Below are 17607 nucleotides of genomic sequence, written 5' to 3' on the forward strand. Positions count from 1 at the left end.
GAGATGGTTTGGGATGAGTTGGACCGCAGAGCGAAGTAAAAGCAGCCAACAAGTGCTCAGCATATGTGGGAACTCCTTCAAGACTGTTGGAAAAGCATTCCAGGTGAAGCTGGTTGAGAGAATTCCAAGAGTGTGCAAAGCTGTCATCAAGACAAAGGGTGGCTACTTTGAAGAATCTCAAATCTCAATTATATTTGGATTTGTTTAACACTTTTTTGGTTACTACATGATTCCATAGGTGTTATTTTGACTGGTATTGTATATAATAAAGAAAACATGAGAAATAAGAGAGGAAGCTATATACAGGGTCAGTGTGCAGGGATACTGGAGTATTTTTAGAATGGCAAAGGGCTTAGGGGAGAGTAACATACTGTAGGGTAACTAACTATCGTTTACGGACACACAATCAGGTACAAATATGCTCATTCTCCATTAAACATAAGTTATGCTCCCTTTCCCTTTGTCCTGCTCCCTTCCTCCCTCCTTTCTTCCCCTCTCAGTGTGTTGTCCCCTGGCGTCTCAACGCCCCCCACTGTGTGTGTGCCTCAGTGCACAGAGGTAAAACACACCTCGTCAGACCTCTCAGAGAGAGCCCTATCTGACATGACACCTGAAATCAACAGCTCGATTGTCTCAGCCCAGGAATCCCACTGCTAGTACTACGACTGCTGTGACCACTGACAGGTACTCTCCATGTCTACAGGAGCGTCATCAGTACTACTGTAGTGTACCGCAAGGGCTGCTCCTGCTATTAATGTTAATGTACAGTCTCTAGCCCCCAGTCTAATATCTCCTGCTATTAATGTTAATGTACAGTCTCTAGCCCCCAGTCTAATAGCTCCTGCTATTAATGTTAATGTACAGTCTCTAGCCCCCAGTCTAATAGCTCCTGCTATTAATGTTAATGTACAGTCTCTAGCCCCCAGTCTAATAGCTCCTGCTATTAATGTTAATGTACAGTCTCTAGCCCCCAGTCTAATAGCTCCTGCTATTAACCCTAATGTACAGTCTCTAGCCCCCAGTCTAATAGCTCCTGCTATTAATGTTAATGTACAGTCTCTAGCCCCCAGTCTAATAGCTCCTGCTATTAATGTTAATGTACAGTCTCTAGCCCCCAGTCTAATAGCTCCTGCTATTAATGTTAATGTACAGTCTCTAGCCCCCAGTCTAATAGCTCCTGCTATTAATGTTAATGTACAGTCTCTAGCCCCCAGTCTAATAGCTCCTGCTATTAACCCTAATGTACAGTCTCTAGCCCCCAGTCTAATAGCTCCTGCTATTAATGTTAATGTACAGTGTCTAGCCCCCAGTCTAATAGCTCCTGCTATTAATGTTAATGTACAGTCTCTAGCCCCCAGTCTAATAGCTCCTGCTATTAATGTTAATGTACAGTCTCTAGCCCCCAGTCTAATAGCTCCTGCTATTAATGTTAATGTACAGTCTCTAGCCCCCAGTCTAATAGCTCCTGCTATTAATGTTAATGTACAGTCTCTAGCCCCCAGCTCCTGACAGCCCCCTCCTATACACTATCCTCGCCCCGCCTGTGGTCACTACGTCCTCCTTCCTTCTTCTTTCCATCTCCCCATCTCTTCAGCCAGTTAAACACTTGACTCTTTTTTTTCTCTCTGTCTCTGTCTGTCTGTCTCTCTCTCTCTCAAGAGATCGGGCCCAGGCCCCAGACAGCCAAATGGGATTATTAATAAACCATTATTAACACTCAGTAAACAAAAATTATGTCTTGTGGAAATACAATCTCATCTCCCGGCAGGGGGCCCGCGCCTGCTTTTTATTCAGTGACTTGAGAAAAGCAATCCCCCCTCATCCAATCGCGGGGCGACCTTCACCCCTCTCAAACCGTGCGTTCTGACAGGAGGTTTAATCTGAAAAGAAAACAATCAAAGTAATGCAGGCTAATTATACGTTTACTTTTTCACTTCATCATCCCCGTGTAAATACACGAGGAGGAGGGAGGGAAGAGGTGCAGGGAGCAAGGGAAAGAGCGAGGGAGGGAGAGTAGAGGAGGGGAAGCGAGGGAGACTGGGATCAAGTAAGTGAGATCGCTGAACGACAAAATGACTTTTTAGGGAGGTAATGAATGGTGTTTTTCAGCTAGAACTATCCCTGTATCCAGGGTACAACAGAATGTCTGGTGACGTGGGGGTTCTGTTGATGGTTTCTGGATGAAGACATCCAATTAGACCGAATCGTTCTGCTCTGATAAATTTACACACAGACACACCTCCTTTACCTCTACCTCAATCAGGACGGGTGATACCTTGACGTTTACATACCTTAACCATGTAATAATCCCTGACTTTCCAACAGCAGCAGTTAAGCATGGCTAACCCTAACCCAGACTTAACTATTTGCCTTAAAAGGTCATGAACAATCAAAATTTTATTTTTCATGAAATTGGATGATATTTGGATGAAACCAGTATAATGACCAAAGTTTGAAAAATGACTGTTACTTCTACATTGATAAAGTTTGATCATAAAGTTACTGGTCTCCTCCTCCATGTCAAACATTTGGATTCAGGAGGTGGATTATTAAGGGGATAGGATGACCCTAACTCTTATTTTAATACACCAATGGTAACATGATGTTCTCTTACCAAATTTAAATAAGTACCGCCCTGTAACCAACATCGGAGAAGGCGTGTTTGCAGAGGGGCGTGGTTTATATCGCTAGTTAGCTACTCTACTGGAGACATAATATGACTGTGTCAACAAATATACACTGAACTAAAATATAAACGCAACATGCAACAATTTCAAAGCTTTTACTGAGTAACAGTTCATATGAGGAAATCAATCAATTGAAATAAATTCATTAGGCCCTTATCTATGGATTTCACATGACTGGAAACACAGATATGCATCTGGTCACGGATGCCTTTAAAATATATACTATAATCCCACCGCCACCATGGGGCACTCTGTTCACAACGTTGACATCAGCAAACAATTGCAACCGGGATTCATCCGTGAAGAGCACACTTCTCCAGTGGGCCAGTGGCCATCGAAGATGAGCATTTGCCCACTGAAGTCAGTTACGATGCCAAACTGCAGTCAGGTCAAGACCCTGGTGAGGACGAAGAGCACGCAGATGAGCTTGAGACGGTTTCTGACAGTTTGTGTAGCAATTCTTTATTTGTGCAAACCCACAGTTTCATCAGTTGGTCTCAGACGATCCTGCAGGTGAAGAAGCTGGATTTGGAGGTCCCGGGCTGGCATGGTTACACGTGGTCTGTGGTTGTGAGGCCGGTTGTAGGTACTGACAAAATCTCTAAAACAACGTTGGAGGTGGCTTATGGTAGAGAAATGAACATTAAATTCTCTGGCAACAACTCTGGTGGACATTCCTGCAATCAGCATGTCAAGTCCATGCTCCCTCAATACTTGACACATCTATGGCATTGTGTTGTGTGACAAAACTCCACATTTTAGAGTGGATTTTTATCGCCCACAGCACAAGGTGCACCTGTGTAATGATCATGCTGTTTAATCAGCTTCTTAATATGCCACACCTGTCAGGTGGATGGATTATCTTGGCAAAGGAGAACTGCTCACTAACTGGGATGTAAACAAAAGTGTGCAATTTTTTTTGTTGAGAAATACGTGTTTTGTGCATATGGAAAATTTCTGGGATTGTTTATTTCAGCTCATGAAACATGTGACCAACACTTTGCATGTTGCTTTTATAATTCTGTTCAGCATAATAAAAAGTTTACACTATTCATCTCTGGCAAAGATACTTATATGTTTCCCCTTTCATCTGTGTCTGGTGTTAGCTAGTTACCGGCTAGCTAGGTGTTCAGCCAGCATGGAACAAAAGGGGGGACGGTTTGTTCAAAACTCTGAGGTAGTTGTCATGTCAACACATCAGTCAGTGCTGCTGTGAATGGCATCACAAGAGACATGCCAAATGGGGGATGTTTAAAAAAGTTGACATCATTGATGCAATTTCATGTTGTTTGAGTTGCTTTGTGTTTCACCACATTTGCTTGAGATGATGTTACTGCAACACTGCATCCAAGTTTCTTGACATAGGCGTTTCAAAGAGCTGTCAGTCAACGCCAGCCTCTTTTCAAACATTTATGGTTGCAAGCCATGAGAAAAATTACTTACATTTTTTATTTACATTTCTATCTGCCCAAAATATTATGGGTGATATTTTAGTCACTCAAAAGGCTATTTTACATGGGAATAAGAATGACTGTTCCACAGTGATGTTCCTTTTTGTAAAACCCCTCAATCTACCTTCTTTGTGAACTTTCCAATTGAACTTTCCAATTTGTAAGTCGCTCTGGATAAGAGCATCTGCTAAATGACTTAAATGTAATATAAATGTAATATGGATTTCATTAAAGTAATAGTGATAGAGAGATTTGTGAAGTGTGAGAGAGGGAGGTGTTATCAGATAAACGTCTCACCTGCTGGAAACATCTGTGGAGCCAAAGACACCGGCCTGCCTGTTTCTCTCGATGACTCCACGCACATCTGGTGACCTGGTTAAGGTTACAACTAAACATCTCACGTTCACAACTAACATTAGTCACATGCAGCTACTGACATGATCTAGCATTTTATTAGGCAGGTTTTGGGTCTTTGGTGGTAACTTATCAGCTGTGGTCACGCAAGCACTTACACACACACACCATCCCTGATCTCCGGGGGCAAAGTGAGAGGCTGCCAGATGCTTGACAGGACAGAGCAGAGAAGAGCAGAACAGAGCAGAACAGACCTGAACAGAGCAGAACAGACCTGAACAGAGCAGAACAGAACAGAGCAGGGCTTAATGGAGGCCAGCAGATCAATCAGAAGGCTTTTAACCTGTAGCCTACGCCTGAGAGGAGCTCACCACATCACCACTATGACACACAGGCTGATTGATGTCAACCTGTCTATTAATACACTGTCTGGAGGGCCGGTGCTGAGGCAATTCAATTAGGATTTATCTGTCTTTAAAGCAGCAAAGAGCTGTAGCAAATCCAATCTAGAGCGTGAAGAGGGGAAGAGGAAAGAGAGGGGGAGGGGGGTGAGAGGAGAGGTATCTGCTGGATGGATGGAGAGCCAATCCTAGATCAAAGGGATGGGCCCTTACACATACACATGCATGCACACACACACACACACAAATGTTCGGACAGACACCACACACACACACAAATGTTCGGACAGACACCATACACACACACAGGGCAGGTTTGTGTAGTAAGGGAGTCAGCACACTGGGATCATGGGCTGAGGAGGAGAGGAGCTTACAGGGTAATCTCATCAGTACCACCGCACTGGGGGAGAGGTCATCCTACACACTGCCAAGTGGTGTACACACACACACACACACACACACACACACACACACACACACACACACACACACACACACACACACACACACACACACACACACACACATATATATATATATAGCCAAGAGCTGTAACAGCCATGCACACACAGTGGTGTAACAGGTTTGGTTGGGGTCAATTCAAATGAAGGTCAACCCTAACAGGCTTGTAGACACTCTCTCAGTCACTCACACAAATACAGTACTCGAACCGACAGGCATTCAGAAATAACGTTACACTTAACAAGCAGTCAAGAATTCAACAGGTTCTCACATAAACACATTCATCTATACAGTAAGTAGATACTCATATTCCTACTGCTAATTGTATAGTAGTAGTGCATTTTTTTGTCTGTTCTGGGTGTGTAAGCGGAGGAATATTTGTCCTTCTGGGTCTTCACACAGGGGGGAAGCAGCCAACATTCATGAATCAGACAACGGAAACATTTCAAATGATTTTCAGTTTCACCCAGGAGTGAGGGTGGTTGGTGAGCGTGTGTCTACTGTACGTGTGGCTGTATGGCCCAATGTGTATGTGTGGCTGTATGGCACAATGTGTACGTGTGGCTGTATGGCACAATGTGTACGTGTGGCTGTATGGCCCAATGTGTACGTGTGGCTGTATGGCACAATGTGTACGTGTGGCTGTATGGCACAATGTGTACGTGCGGCTGTATGGAACAATGTGTACGTGTGGCTGTATGGAACAATGTGTATGTGTGGCTGTATGGCACAATGTGTACATGTGGCTGTATGGCATAATGTGTACGTGTGGCTGTATGAAACAATGTGTACGTGTGGCTGTATGGAACAATGTGTACGTGTGGCTGTATGGAACAATGTGTACGTGTGGCTGTATGGCACAATGTGTACGTGTGGCTGCATGGCACAATGTGTATGTGTGGCTGTATGGCACAATGTGTACGTGTGGCTGTATGGCACAATGTGTACGTGTGGCTGTATGGCACAATGTGTATGTGTGGCTGTATGGCACAATGTGTACGTGTGGCTGTATGGCACAATGTGTACGTGCGGCTGTATGGCACAATGTGTACGTGTGGCTGTATGGCACAATGTGTACGTGTGGCTGTATGGCACAATGTGTACATGTGGCTGTATGGCACAATGTGTACGTGCGAGGCCCGTTAAATAATAATATATGCTAGTTGCTACATATTTACACTAAGAATGTGAAAAAGCGACTTTGAGAGGGTACTTAATGTACATGTTTTGTGTTGATTAAGAGAAACTCCAATTCTATTTCATCCACTCTCAATAGCCATATCTGCTCATCTATTTCTCTCCATTCTTTCTCTTTTCTCACACTTATCACACCATTCCATCTATTTCTATTATGAGAACGACTACACAAAAATAGTCTCTCAGGAAAAAGCCTGTGAATGTTGTGAAAGTGGCCTATTGGGCAACACAGCTGATTGTCCATCTCTGTGGCTGCCTTTCCTGCCACCTTCTTTCTTTTCTCTTTAAACAAAGCTGCAGTCAACGCTGAATTGTGTACGTTTCCGTCATCAGAGGCCCAGCGATGCTATTGTTACTGCCGCCATGATATTCAATGACGTCTCATTGTGGTGAGCAGTTCTTCAGCTAAATCTGAACCATGTATTTTGTCCAAGCTTAGTGTGTGTAGGTTTCCTGCTTTTGTAAAAGCCACAGATTTCTCTTTATCGTGCTGGTACAATGGAGAAGAGAGGGCTGGGGAGGGTGGGTAGACAGCGCTAACCAATGAGAATGCAAGGAGCTAGCAGTGCAAACCAATGAGAGAGCAGCGAGCTGGCAGTTCAAACCAGTGAGAGAGCAGGGAGCTGGCAGTGTGGGTACAGGTGAAGGGGCACGAGACCCATTACCTCTGGGTAGGCCGTTCCGTTGCCCCAAGCAAGACAAACAGAAGGAAAGTCACATTAATCACTGAAGCAGCTCAACAACAATGCCCCAACAACTCCTACCTGGATCTGATCCCATCAAAAAATGTAACAAAACTTCAAATGCAGCACAGAGCCCACTCTGGAAACGTGATGTTCTTGTAGAGTATATGTTACATATAACAATATATATATATATATCAAAAAAGGGTAATTTTATGATATTTACATTTATATTTGAAGACTACTCAAATTTCAGAGCACACTGTACAGATTTAAATGACACCTAGAATGGCTTTCTAGCATCAGAGTCATCCATCATTGTAGTGTCTTAAAGGAGGCCTGGGTAAGACTAAAATGTCACACATTTCTCAACTTTAATTAGTTCTTCCCCAATAACTATTTTGGATACAGATTTCGAAGGTATGCCAAGCATCCTTCCACCAATGGCCTTTCTATGGATTTCATTTCAGGAAGATCCAAAACATTAGAAATATCTTTGTGACAATCTTGTATGGAATGCCCCTTTATTGAATTTAATTTAATTGAATTTAATTAAATGCTCAGTCATCTAGCATTGTGGCTTTGGCCCTGAGAGGGAGTTGAAAAGACATGCATTTGGAGATACTTTGAGATAGTATGCAATTATTTCACTCAAATGGGGCAAGGTCTTACCGACCACTTTCAATCACTCATATAACACAACTGTAGAAGGATGGATTGAAATGGTATGGAAGGGACATTTTGCTGGATTCTAAGTGATATTGGGCACCAGAGTGCCGAGTGTGTCTTTGTGAAAATCCACATTCCCTCACATTCTCAGACAACTGTAATATTCTCTGACCTTGTAAAAAAAAAACACACACACACATATACAGACAACCAACATGCCCACAAACGCTCACGCACACACAGTGTCTCTATGGGGTTGCTAATGACCCAGGGCTGAGTGCTGTGTTTGGGTCTCTGATGGAGTGAGAGAGAGGAGGATACTCTGAATAGCCTTCTCGTTCCCATCTGATAACAGAACTTCCTTCACGTCAGCACAAATGGCAATCTGAAAAGAGAGAGAGAGAAATCAGAGAGTGAAAGATGAGACAAAAAGAGGACAAGAACCCAAAATAAAAGCAAAAGACCCCTAGAGAGAGTTAGTCACTCCCCCTCCCTCTCCAAACACACAAGACAGAAGCATCGCCTCATCTACAAAGCCTCATTCTCAACAGCTCCCTCTCCTTCCCTCTCTCCATCTTCCCTTTTTCTCTCCCTCCCCTCCCTCCTTTTCTCAGTCATCCTTTTTTCCCTCCATTTTATGTCTGCATTATTTTAATCATTCAATCAAATCAGTCAATACTTTTATCATTCCCGTTAGCTGTGGGCCTCTATCTTGCTATCAGTCTGTTCAGTAATTGCATTGTGACAGGGGATGATGGCGAGCAGAGAGCCTTTCATTTGGCGGTTTGTGTTTATCAGGCGGAGCCATCACGCGCGCTGTCACTCTGCTCTCTGCTCTCGGCCTGCCAGATGCCCTTCATATAACTTTGCACCGCAGACGATGGAGTGCTTTGTGCTGCTGCACGCTTCAGCTTCTTTACAACCCGTCTTTTCTGTGTTTGCACCCTTTTTTCTTCCCTTTGTTTATCATTGGTGTGTGTGTGTGTGTGTGTGTGGCACATTCATATAAGATCAATGTTGTCAAATGCTCTATGACACACTGACAAGACCATCAGATGTCAGTCACCCCCACCCCCTCCCCAAAACACACACACCTCCACTCCAATTCAGCACCAGAAAATACAGAGAGAGCCATGAACATTCCCTCACCCCTCTTCCTCCCTCCTTTCCTCCCTCTCGCCCTAGTGGGCTGCTCGCTCCCTCCCCCTCTCTCCCTGTGGGGTGTAAGGGGACAGCAAGCCCTGTCCCACCAGCTGGCCAGACGGGGAGAAGGAGCCCCAGGCCGAACAGAGCCAGGCCAGCCATGCAGAAGAGAAGAGCAGGACTCCACTCACTCTGGAAACCCTGCCGAGGCAGACCGCCTACAGGGAACTACACAGAGAGAGGGACAGGGAGAAAGAAAGAGAGGAGAGAGAGAGATAGGGGAGAATGAAAGGGAGAGGATGAGATGCATATGGATGGAGAGAAAAGATGATGGAAGAGAGAGAGGGATGAAGGAGTAGAAAGGAGAAGGGGGGAGAGAGGAGGTGTGGATGGAGGAAGTAGGAACTGATTAAGAGGAGGGCGGGGGATATGGAGGAGAGGAAAAAAGATACAGGAAGCCAATGGGCAAGAAGAGGAGGAGGGAAGGAGGTAAGGAATGAGGTTGGGAAGAAAGGAGGGAGGAGGGGAGAGGTGTGAGGGAAGGTCTCCAGCAGCAGCCTGCAATGTCACAACACGGGATATTGACTCCAGGGAGATAAAGGCAGGCTGGTCTTCTGAAGACGGTGGCGGATCGATGACACGCTAAAGCCTGTCGATGTGGAGGGGCTCTTAAGACCTCGGCTAACAATCCCTCAACCTGTCAGCACAAGGGGCAGGCCTAGGGCTCTCTGCTCTGCTCCCCCTGCACACACACACACACACGGATTCACAGCACGGAATTACACGTAACAGTAGGAGTGTGTGAGTGTGTGTGTGCGAGTGTGTGTGTGTGTATGGATTCACAAGGGGTCCACTTGATTAGTGAGAGAGCAGACACGGTTGTGCAGAAATGTGACATATGGGTAGTATGGTTGAATGTGTGTGGGAGAAATGTCACTTACCATGAGCCCTGCAAGACAAGTCATCCCTCCTCCCAACTCACACACCGCACCCCTAGGAGAGAGAGAGAGATACTGTACATTTACACTGAGTGTACAAAACATTATGCTCTTTCCAGGACATAGACTGACCAGGTGAAAACCATGATCTCTTATTGATGTCACCTGTTAAATCCACTTCAATCAGTGTATGAAGGGGAGGAGACCGGTTAAAGAAGGATTTTTGATCCTTGATACAATTGAGACATGGATTGTGTATGTGTCATTCAGAGGGTGAATGGGCATGATAAAATATGTAAGTGCCTTTGAACGGGGTACAGTACTAGGTGCCAGGCGCACCGGTCTGAGTGTGTCAAGAACTGCAATGCTGCTGGGGTTTTCACGCTCAACAATTTCCCGTGTGTATCAAGAATGGTCCACCATCCAAAGAACATCCAGCCAACTTGACACAACTGTGGGAAGCATTGGAGTCAACATGGGCCAGCATCCCTGTGGAATGCTTTCGACACCTTGTAGAGCCCATGCCCCGACGAATTGAGGCTGTTGACAGTGACATTGTTGTGCCTTTATCTCCTGGTGGAAATAGGAGTTGTATTGCAGCAGGGACATTGTTGTGCCTTTATCTCTTGGTGGAAATAGGAGTTGTATTGCAGCAGGGACATTGTTGCGCCTTTATCTCCTGGTGGAAATAGGAGTTGTATTGCAGCAGGGACATTGTTGTGCCTTTATCTCCTGGTGGAAATAGGAGTTGTATTGCAGCAGGGACATTGTTGTGCCTTTATCTCCTGGTGGAAATAGGAGTTGTATTGCAGCAGGGACATTGTTGCGCCTTTATCTCCTGGTGGAAATAGGAGTTGTATTGCAGCAGGGACATTAAGGTAATGATGGGTGTTGGGTTCCCCATGGTGCTGCTGACATTGTGTACTGGATACACACACCAGAGGGATAAAACGGGGGGTACAACTCAATATTAGGAAGGTGTTCTTAATGTTTTGTACACTCAGTGTATATATACAGTACCATTCAAAAGTTTGGACACACCTACTCATTCAAGGGTTCTTCTTTATTTTTACTATTTTTCTACATTGTAGAATAATACTGAAGACATTATTCAAAGTAGCCACCCTTGCCTTGATGACAGCTTTGCACATTATTGGCATTCTCTCAACCAGCTTCAGGAGGTAGTCACCTGGAATGCATTTCAATTAACAGGTGTGCCTTGTTAAAAGTTAATTTGTGGAATGTCTTGTCCACTGCAGCGTTGTCATGGCTGTGTGCTTAGGGTCGTTGTCCTGTTGGAAGGTGAACCGTCACCCAAGTCTGAGGTCCTGAGCGCTCTGGAGCAGGTTTTCATCAAGGATCTCTCTGTACATTGCTCGTTATATTTCCCTCCAACCTGACTAGTCTCCCAGTCCCTGCCGCTGAAAAACATCCCCACAGCATGATGCTGCCACCACCATGCTTCACCGTAGGGATGGTGCCAGGTTTCCTCCAGATGTGACGCTTGGCAATCAGCCAAAGAGTTCAATCTTGGTTTCATCAGAACAGCGAATCTTGTTTCTTATGGTCTGAGAGTCCTTTAGGTAACTTTTAGCAAAGTCCAAGTGGGCTGTCATGTGCCTTTTACTGAGGAGAGGCTTCGGTCTGGCTACTCTACCATAAAGGCCTGATTGGTGGAGTGCTGCAGAGATGGTTGATCTTCTGGAAGGTTCTCTAGAGCTCTGTCAGAGTGACCATCAGGTTCTTGGTCACCTCCCTGACCAAGGCCCTTCTCCCCCTATTGCTCAGTTTGGCTGGGTGGCCAGCTCTAGGAAGAGTCTTTGTGGATCCAAACTTCTTCCATTTAAGAATGATGGAGGCCACTGTGTTCTTGGGGACCTTCAATGGTGCAGCAATTTTTTGGTACCCTTCTCCAGATCTGTGCCTCGACACGATACTGTCTCAGAGCTCTACAGACAATTTCTTCGACCTCATGGCTTGGTTTTTGCTCTGACATGCACTGTAAACTGGGGACCTTATATAGACAGGTGTGTGCCTTTCCAAATCATGTCCAATCAATTGGATTTACCGCAGGTGGACTCCAATCGAGTTGTAGAAACATCTCAAGGATGATCATTAGAAACAGGATGCACCTGAGCTCAATTTCGAGTCTCATAGCAAAGGGTCTGAATAGTTGTTTTTTTTACTTTTAATACATTTGCAAACATTTCTAAAAACCTGTTTTCACTTTGTCATTATGGGGTATTGTGTGTAGATTTGAGGGAAAAAAAGTAATTTAATACATTTTCAATAATATACACTGCTCAAAAAAATAAAGGGAACACTTAAACAACACAATGTAACTCCAAGTCAATCATACTTCTGTGAAATCAAACTGTCCACTTAGGAAGCAACACTGATTGACAATAAATTTCACATGCTGTTGTGCAAATGGAATAGACAAAAGGTGGAAATTATAGGCAAATAGCAAGACACCCCCCAAAACAGGAGTGATTCTGCAGATGGTGACCACAGACCATTTCTCAGTTCCTATGCTTCCTGGCGGATGTTTTGGTCACTTTTGAATTCTGGCGGTGCTCTCACTCTAGTGGTAGCATGAGACGGAGTCTACAACCCACACAAGTGGCTCAGGTAGTGCAGTTCATCCAGGATGGCACATCAATGCGAACTGTGGCAAAAAGGTTTGCTGTGTCTGTCAGCGTAGTGTCCAGAGCATGCAGGCGCTACCAGGAGACAGGCCAGTACATCATTAGACGTGGAGGAGGCCGTAGGAGGGCAACAACCCAGCAGCAGGACCGCTACCTCCGCCTTTGTGCAAGGAGGTGCACTGCCAGCGCCCTGCAAAATGACCTCCAGCAGGCCACAAATGTGCATGTGTCAGCATATGGTCTCACACGGGGTCTGAGGATCTCATCTCGGTACCTAATGGCAGTCAGGCTACCTCTGGCGAGCACGTGGAGGGCTGTGCGGCCCCACAAAGAAATGCCACCCCACACCATGATAGACCCATCGCCAAACCGGTCATGCTGGAGGATGTTGCAGGCAGCAGAACGTTCTCCACGGTGTCTCCAGACTCTGTCACGTCTGTCACATGTGCTCATGTGCTCAGTGTGAACCTGCTTTCATCTGTGAAGAGAACAGGGCGCCAGTGGCGAATTTGCCAATCTTGGTGTTCTCTGGCAAATGCCAAACGTCCTGCACGGTGTTGGGCTGTAAGCACAACCCCCACCTGTGGACGTCGGGCCCTCATACCACCCTCATGGAGTCTGTTTCTGACCGTTTGAGCAGACACATGCACATTTGTGGCCTGCTGGAGGTCATTTTGCAGGGCGCTGGCAGTGCTCCTCCTTGCACAAAGGCGGAGGTAGCGGTCCTGCTGCTGGGTTGTTGCCCTCCTACGGCCTCCTCCACGTCTCCTGATGTACTGGCTTGTCTCCTGGTAGCGCCTGCATGCTCTGGACACTACGCTGACAGACACAGCAAACCTTCTTGCCACAGTTCGCATTGATGTGCCATCCTGGATGAACTGCACTACCTGAGCCACTTGTGTGGGTTGTAGACTCCGTCTCATGGTACCACTAGAGTGAGAGCACCGCCAGCATCCAAAAGTAACCAAAACATCAGCCAGGAAGCATAGGAACTGAGAAGTGGTCTGTGGTCACCACCTGCAGAATCACTCCTGTTTTGGGGGGTGTCTTGCTAATTGCCTATAATTTCCACCTTTTGTCTATTCCATTTGCACAACAGCATGTGAAATTTATTGTCAATCAGTGTTGCTTCCTAAGTGGACAGTTTGATTTCACAGAAGTGTGATTGACTTGGAGTTACATTGTGTTGTTTAAGTGTTCCCTTTATTTTTTTGAGCAGTGTATATATATACACACACACACACATTTGGTTACGTTACAGCCTTATTCTAAAATGGATTAAATTGTTGTTTTTCCTCATCAGTCTACACACAATACCACATAATGACAAAGCAAAAACAGTTAATTTTTATTTTTTGGCAAATTGATTAAAAATTAAAAACTGAAATTTCACAGAGAGAGACAGAGGTGAAGAAAGGGAGAGAGAGGAAGACAGGGAGAGAGAAAGAGAGAGAGAGAGAGAGAGAGGTGAAGACAGGGAGAGAAAGAGAGAGAGAGAGGTGAAGACAGGGAGAGAGAGAGAGAGAGAGAGAGAGAGAGAGAGAGAGAGAGAGAGAGAGAGAGAGAGAGAGAGAGAGAGATGAAGACAAGAAGAGAGAGAGAGAGAGAGGGGAGAGAGAGAGAGAGAGAAGGGGAGAGAGAGAGGTGAAGACAGAGAGAGAGAGAGGTGAAGACAGGGAGAGAGAGAGAGAGAGAGTAGACACAGGAAAACCTGGCTCCCTGTAGAGGAAAGGCTGTGCAACCACTGCACATCAGCAGAACCTGAGACGGAGCTGCATTTCCTGACAAAATGTCAAAAATATAAAACAATTAGAGAGTGTCATTTCCCCAAATTTGAAACTTTTATTCAAGGTTTCAAAGACCTCTCTGATGAGGATAGGCTACCCGTCCTGTTGGGGGAGGACGCAGAGAGCTGTGGGTTGGCAGCGCACTACATTGCTGCCTGCCATAAGTTGAGGGACAGTGTCTGACAGACCAATCAACCTGCACATGTACTCTACTGTATGCTTATTGTTATTGTTCAATGTATGGTTATTTTGACCCGTGGTTATTGTTGTTACTGTTGTCCTGTTGACAATTTTGATTCTCATTTTTATATTGTGAATATCCAAAATAGCTTTGACAATATGTACATTGTTACATCATGCCAATAAAGCAAATTTAATTGAGAGAGGGAGAGAGAGAGATATGTTTAACTGGCTGAAGAGATGGGGAGATGGAAAGAAGAAGGAAGGAGGACGTAGTGACCACAGGCGGGGCGAGGATAGTGTATAGGAGGGGGCTGTCAGGAGCTGGGGGCTAGAGACTGTACATTAACATTAATAGCAGGAGCTATTAGACTGGGGGCTAGAGACTGTACATTAACATTAATAGCAGGAGCTATTAGACTGGGGGCTAGAGACTGTACATTAACATTAATAGCAGGAGCTATTAGACTGGGGGCTAGAGACTGTACATTAACATTAATAGCAGGAGCTATTAGACTGGGGGCTAGAGACTGTACATTAACATTAATAGCAGGAGCTATTAGACTGGGGGCTAGAGACTGTACATTAACATTAATAACAGGAGCTATTAGACTGGGGGCTAGAGACTGTACATTAACATTAATAGCAGGAGCTATTAGACTGGGGTCTAGGGTTGTTAGACTGGGGGCTAGGGTTCTTAGACTGGGGGCTAGGGTTCTTAGACTGGGGGCTAGGGCTGCAGGTCCTGTGGTAACATGGTGTAGGTTAGAGCACCAAATGGCAGCCATTGCTGCCTGACACTGCAGTAACTCTAGTTAACTGTGGATACCTCCTCATAGAAAGTGTGTGTGTGTGTGTGTGTGTGGATACCTCCTCTTAGAAAGTGTGTGTGTGTGTGTGGATACCTCCTCTTAGAAAGTGTGTGTGTGTGTGGATACCTCCTCTTAGAAAGTGTGTGTGTGTGTGTGTGTGTGTGTGTGTGTGTGTGTGTGTGTGTGTGTGTGTGTGTGTGTGTGTGTGTGTGTGTGTGTGTGTGTGTGTGTGTGTGTGTGTGTGTGTGTGTGTGGATACCTCCTCTTAGAAAGTGTGTGTGTGTGTGTGTGGATACCTCCTCTTAGAAAGTGTGTGAGTGTGGATACCTCCTCTTAGAAAGTGTGTGTGTGTGTATACCTCCTCTTAGAAAATGTGTGTGTGTGTGTGTGTGGATACCTCCTCTTAGAAAGTGTGTGTGGATTGATTGGAATGCTACTCCAGCCGACTCATTGATCCCCCCCCCCAGTGTCTTTGAAGAAGCAGGGACATTGTTGTGCCTTTATCTCCTGGTGGAAATAGGAGTTGTATTGCAGCAGGGACATTGTTGTGCCTTTATCTCCTGGTGGAAATAGGAGTTGTATTGCAGCAGGGACATTGTTGTGCCTTTATCTCTTGGTGGAAATAGGAGTTGTATTGCAGCAGGGACATTGTTGCGCCTTTATCTCCTGGTGGAAATAGGAGTTGTATTGCAGCAGGGACATTGTTGTGCCTTTATCTCTTGGTGGAAATAGGAGTTGTATTGCAGCAGGGACATTGTTGTGCCTTTATCTCCTGGTGGAAATAGGAGTTGTATTGCAGCAGAGACATTGTTGTACCTTTATCTCTTGGTGGAAATAGGAGTTGTATTGCAGCAGGGACATTGTTGTGCCTTTATCTCCTGGTGGAAATAGGAGTTGTATTGCAGCAGGGGCATTGTTGTGCCTTTATCTCCTGGTGGAAATAGGAGTTGTATTGCAGCAGGGACATTGTTGCGCCTTTATCTCCTGGTGGAAATAGGAGTTGTATTGCAGCAGGGACATTAAGGTAATGATGGGTGTTGGGTTCCCCATGGTGCTGCTGACATTGTGTACTGGATACACACACCAGAGTCACATACTGACACAGACAATACCATCAATTAGATGCACTTCCTTACATACACACATGCACTTCTTTACAATTACTGCCACCCACACACAGTTACTGTACAGAATCCCTCTCTCCCTCGACACAATATCCACAACCAAGGCAGTAATTGGAGTAAAGAAGGTCCATTAAAAACTAGTGTGCTGTCCAGTGCTGCTGTTATGAGCTACAGTGGGCTGAGGAGGCGGTGACAGGTAGCTATTTGGTCCAGTCTTTTCTTATTTTATCCTCCTCCCCTCGTTCTTTCTTGCTGAGTGGCTGATAACAGGGAGATAGAAAGAGAGTGACAATCTGGCTGACAAACACACAACTCTATCTCATGCACACACAAACAACACACACAGCCAGGGGCACCCTGGTTTTCCCTCCCTGAGTGTTGCGGCCTAGCTGACCTTCAGCACAGCGCACTGATCAATATCCCTCTCTTCCTCTCCTCCTCCTGCCTCTTGAATGTAAAAACAGGAAATCAAAGGGTCGTGTACTGCCTTGAGTGCAAATCAAACATCCCACACACCTTTCAACTCTCTGCCGCAGCAGCCTAACGCAGTGCAGGAGCCAGAGCCCACAATCTATTCTACATTGTAATGCCTGGCTGGCAGGGACAGAGGGGGGAGACAGAGGTCAGGGACCAGACCAGAACCACTCACCTGAACATGTGGCGTTTCTTGAGGCAGTAGTGGGCCATCACCTCCTCAGAGGGCCATACACCTGGGAAAAACAACAGAGGACAACATGAAGACATACAACTATTGACTGGCATTATCGATTCACTCTCAGTCCACCACCACCATCAAACCCACAGGTACGGAACTCAATCATTTGAATGTTTACCGTACATAACCATGTACATGTCCATTTCAAAACTCCAACCAGGGGTCAACTAGCCAACACAACCAAACTAACAACCTCTATATCTACACCAGAGAACTCCTCAATGTGGATCATCCTTTCACCCATCCGTCTGTTTCAACTACAGCAACACATAATAAAGCCTGTCTCCTCTCCTCACGGTGTAGACCTAGTGTGTGTGTGCGTGTGTGGTGTTTTCTGAAAGCCTTCCACAGAGCTG

At 45.5% G+C, this 17607-nt stretch overlaps 1 protein-coding gene across 3 annotated transcripts in view; it reads right to left on the reverse strand.

Annotated features, from left to right (window-relative positions):
• The window catches only part of camkmt (calmodulin-lysine N-methyltransferase), a 195541-nt gene that overhangs the window by 57107 nt on the left and 120827 nt on the right, over positions 1-17607 (reverse strand). For 2 of the 3 annotated variants that reach the window (XM_055890008.1, XM_055890010.1), the window contains 5 exons: positions 17186-17246; positions 9989-10040; positions 9054-9275; positions 8226-8289; positions 4436-4502 (listed from right to left, as the gene is read on the reverse strand). In XM_055890008.1, coding sequence (XP_055745983.1) covers positions 4436-4502; positions 8226-8289; positions 9054-9275; positions 9989-10040; positions 17186-17246 — 466 coding nt within the window. The remainder of the gene's footprint in view (positions 1-4435; positions 4503-8225; positions 8290-9053; positions 9276-9988; positions 10041-17185; positions 17247-17607) is intronic. The other variant, XM_055890009.1, reaches the window with a different exon arrangement.

Source organism: Salvelinus fontinalis, chromosome 30 (assembly GCF_029448725.1).
Source record: "Salvelinus fontinalis isolate EN_2023a chromosome 30, ASM2944872v1, whole genome shotgun sequence".
NCBI classification, from domain to species: domain Eukaryota; kingdom Metazoa; phylum Chordata; class Actinopteri; order Salmoniformes; family Salmonidae; genus Salvelinus; species Salvelinus fontinalis.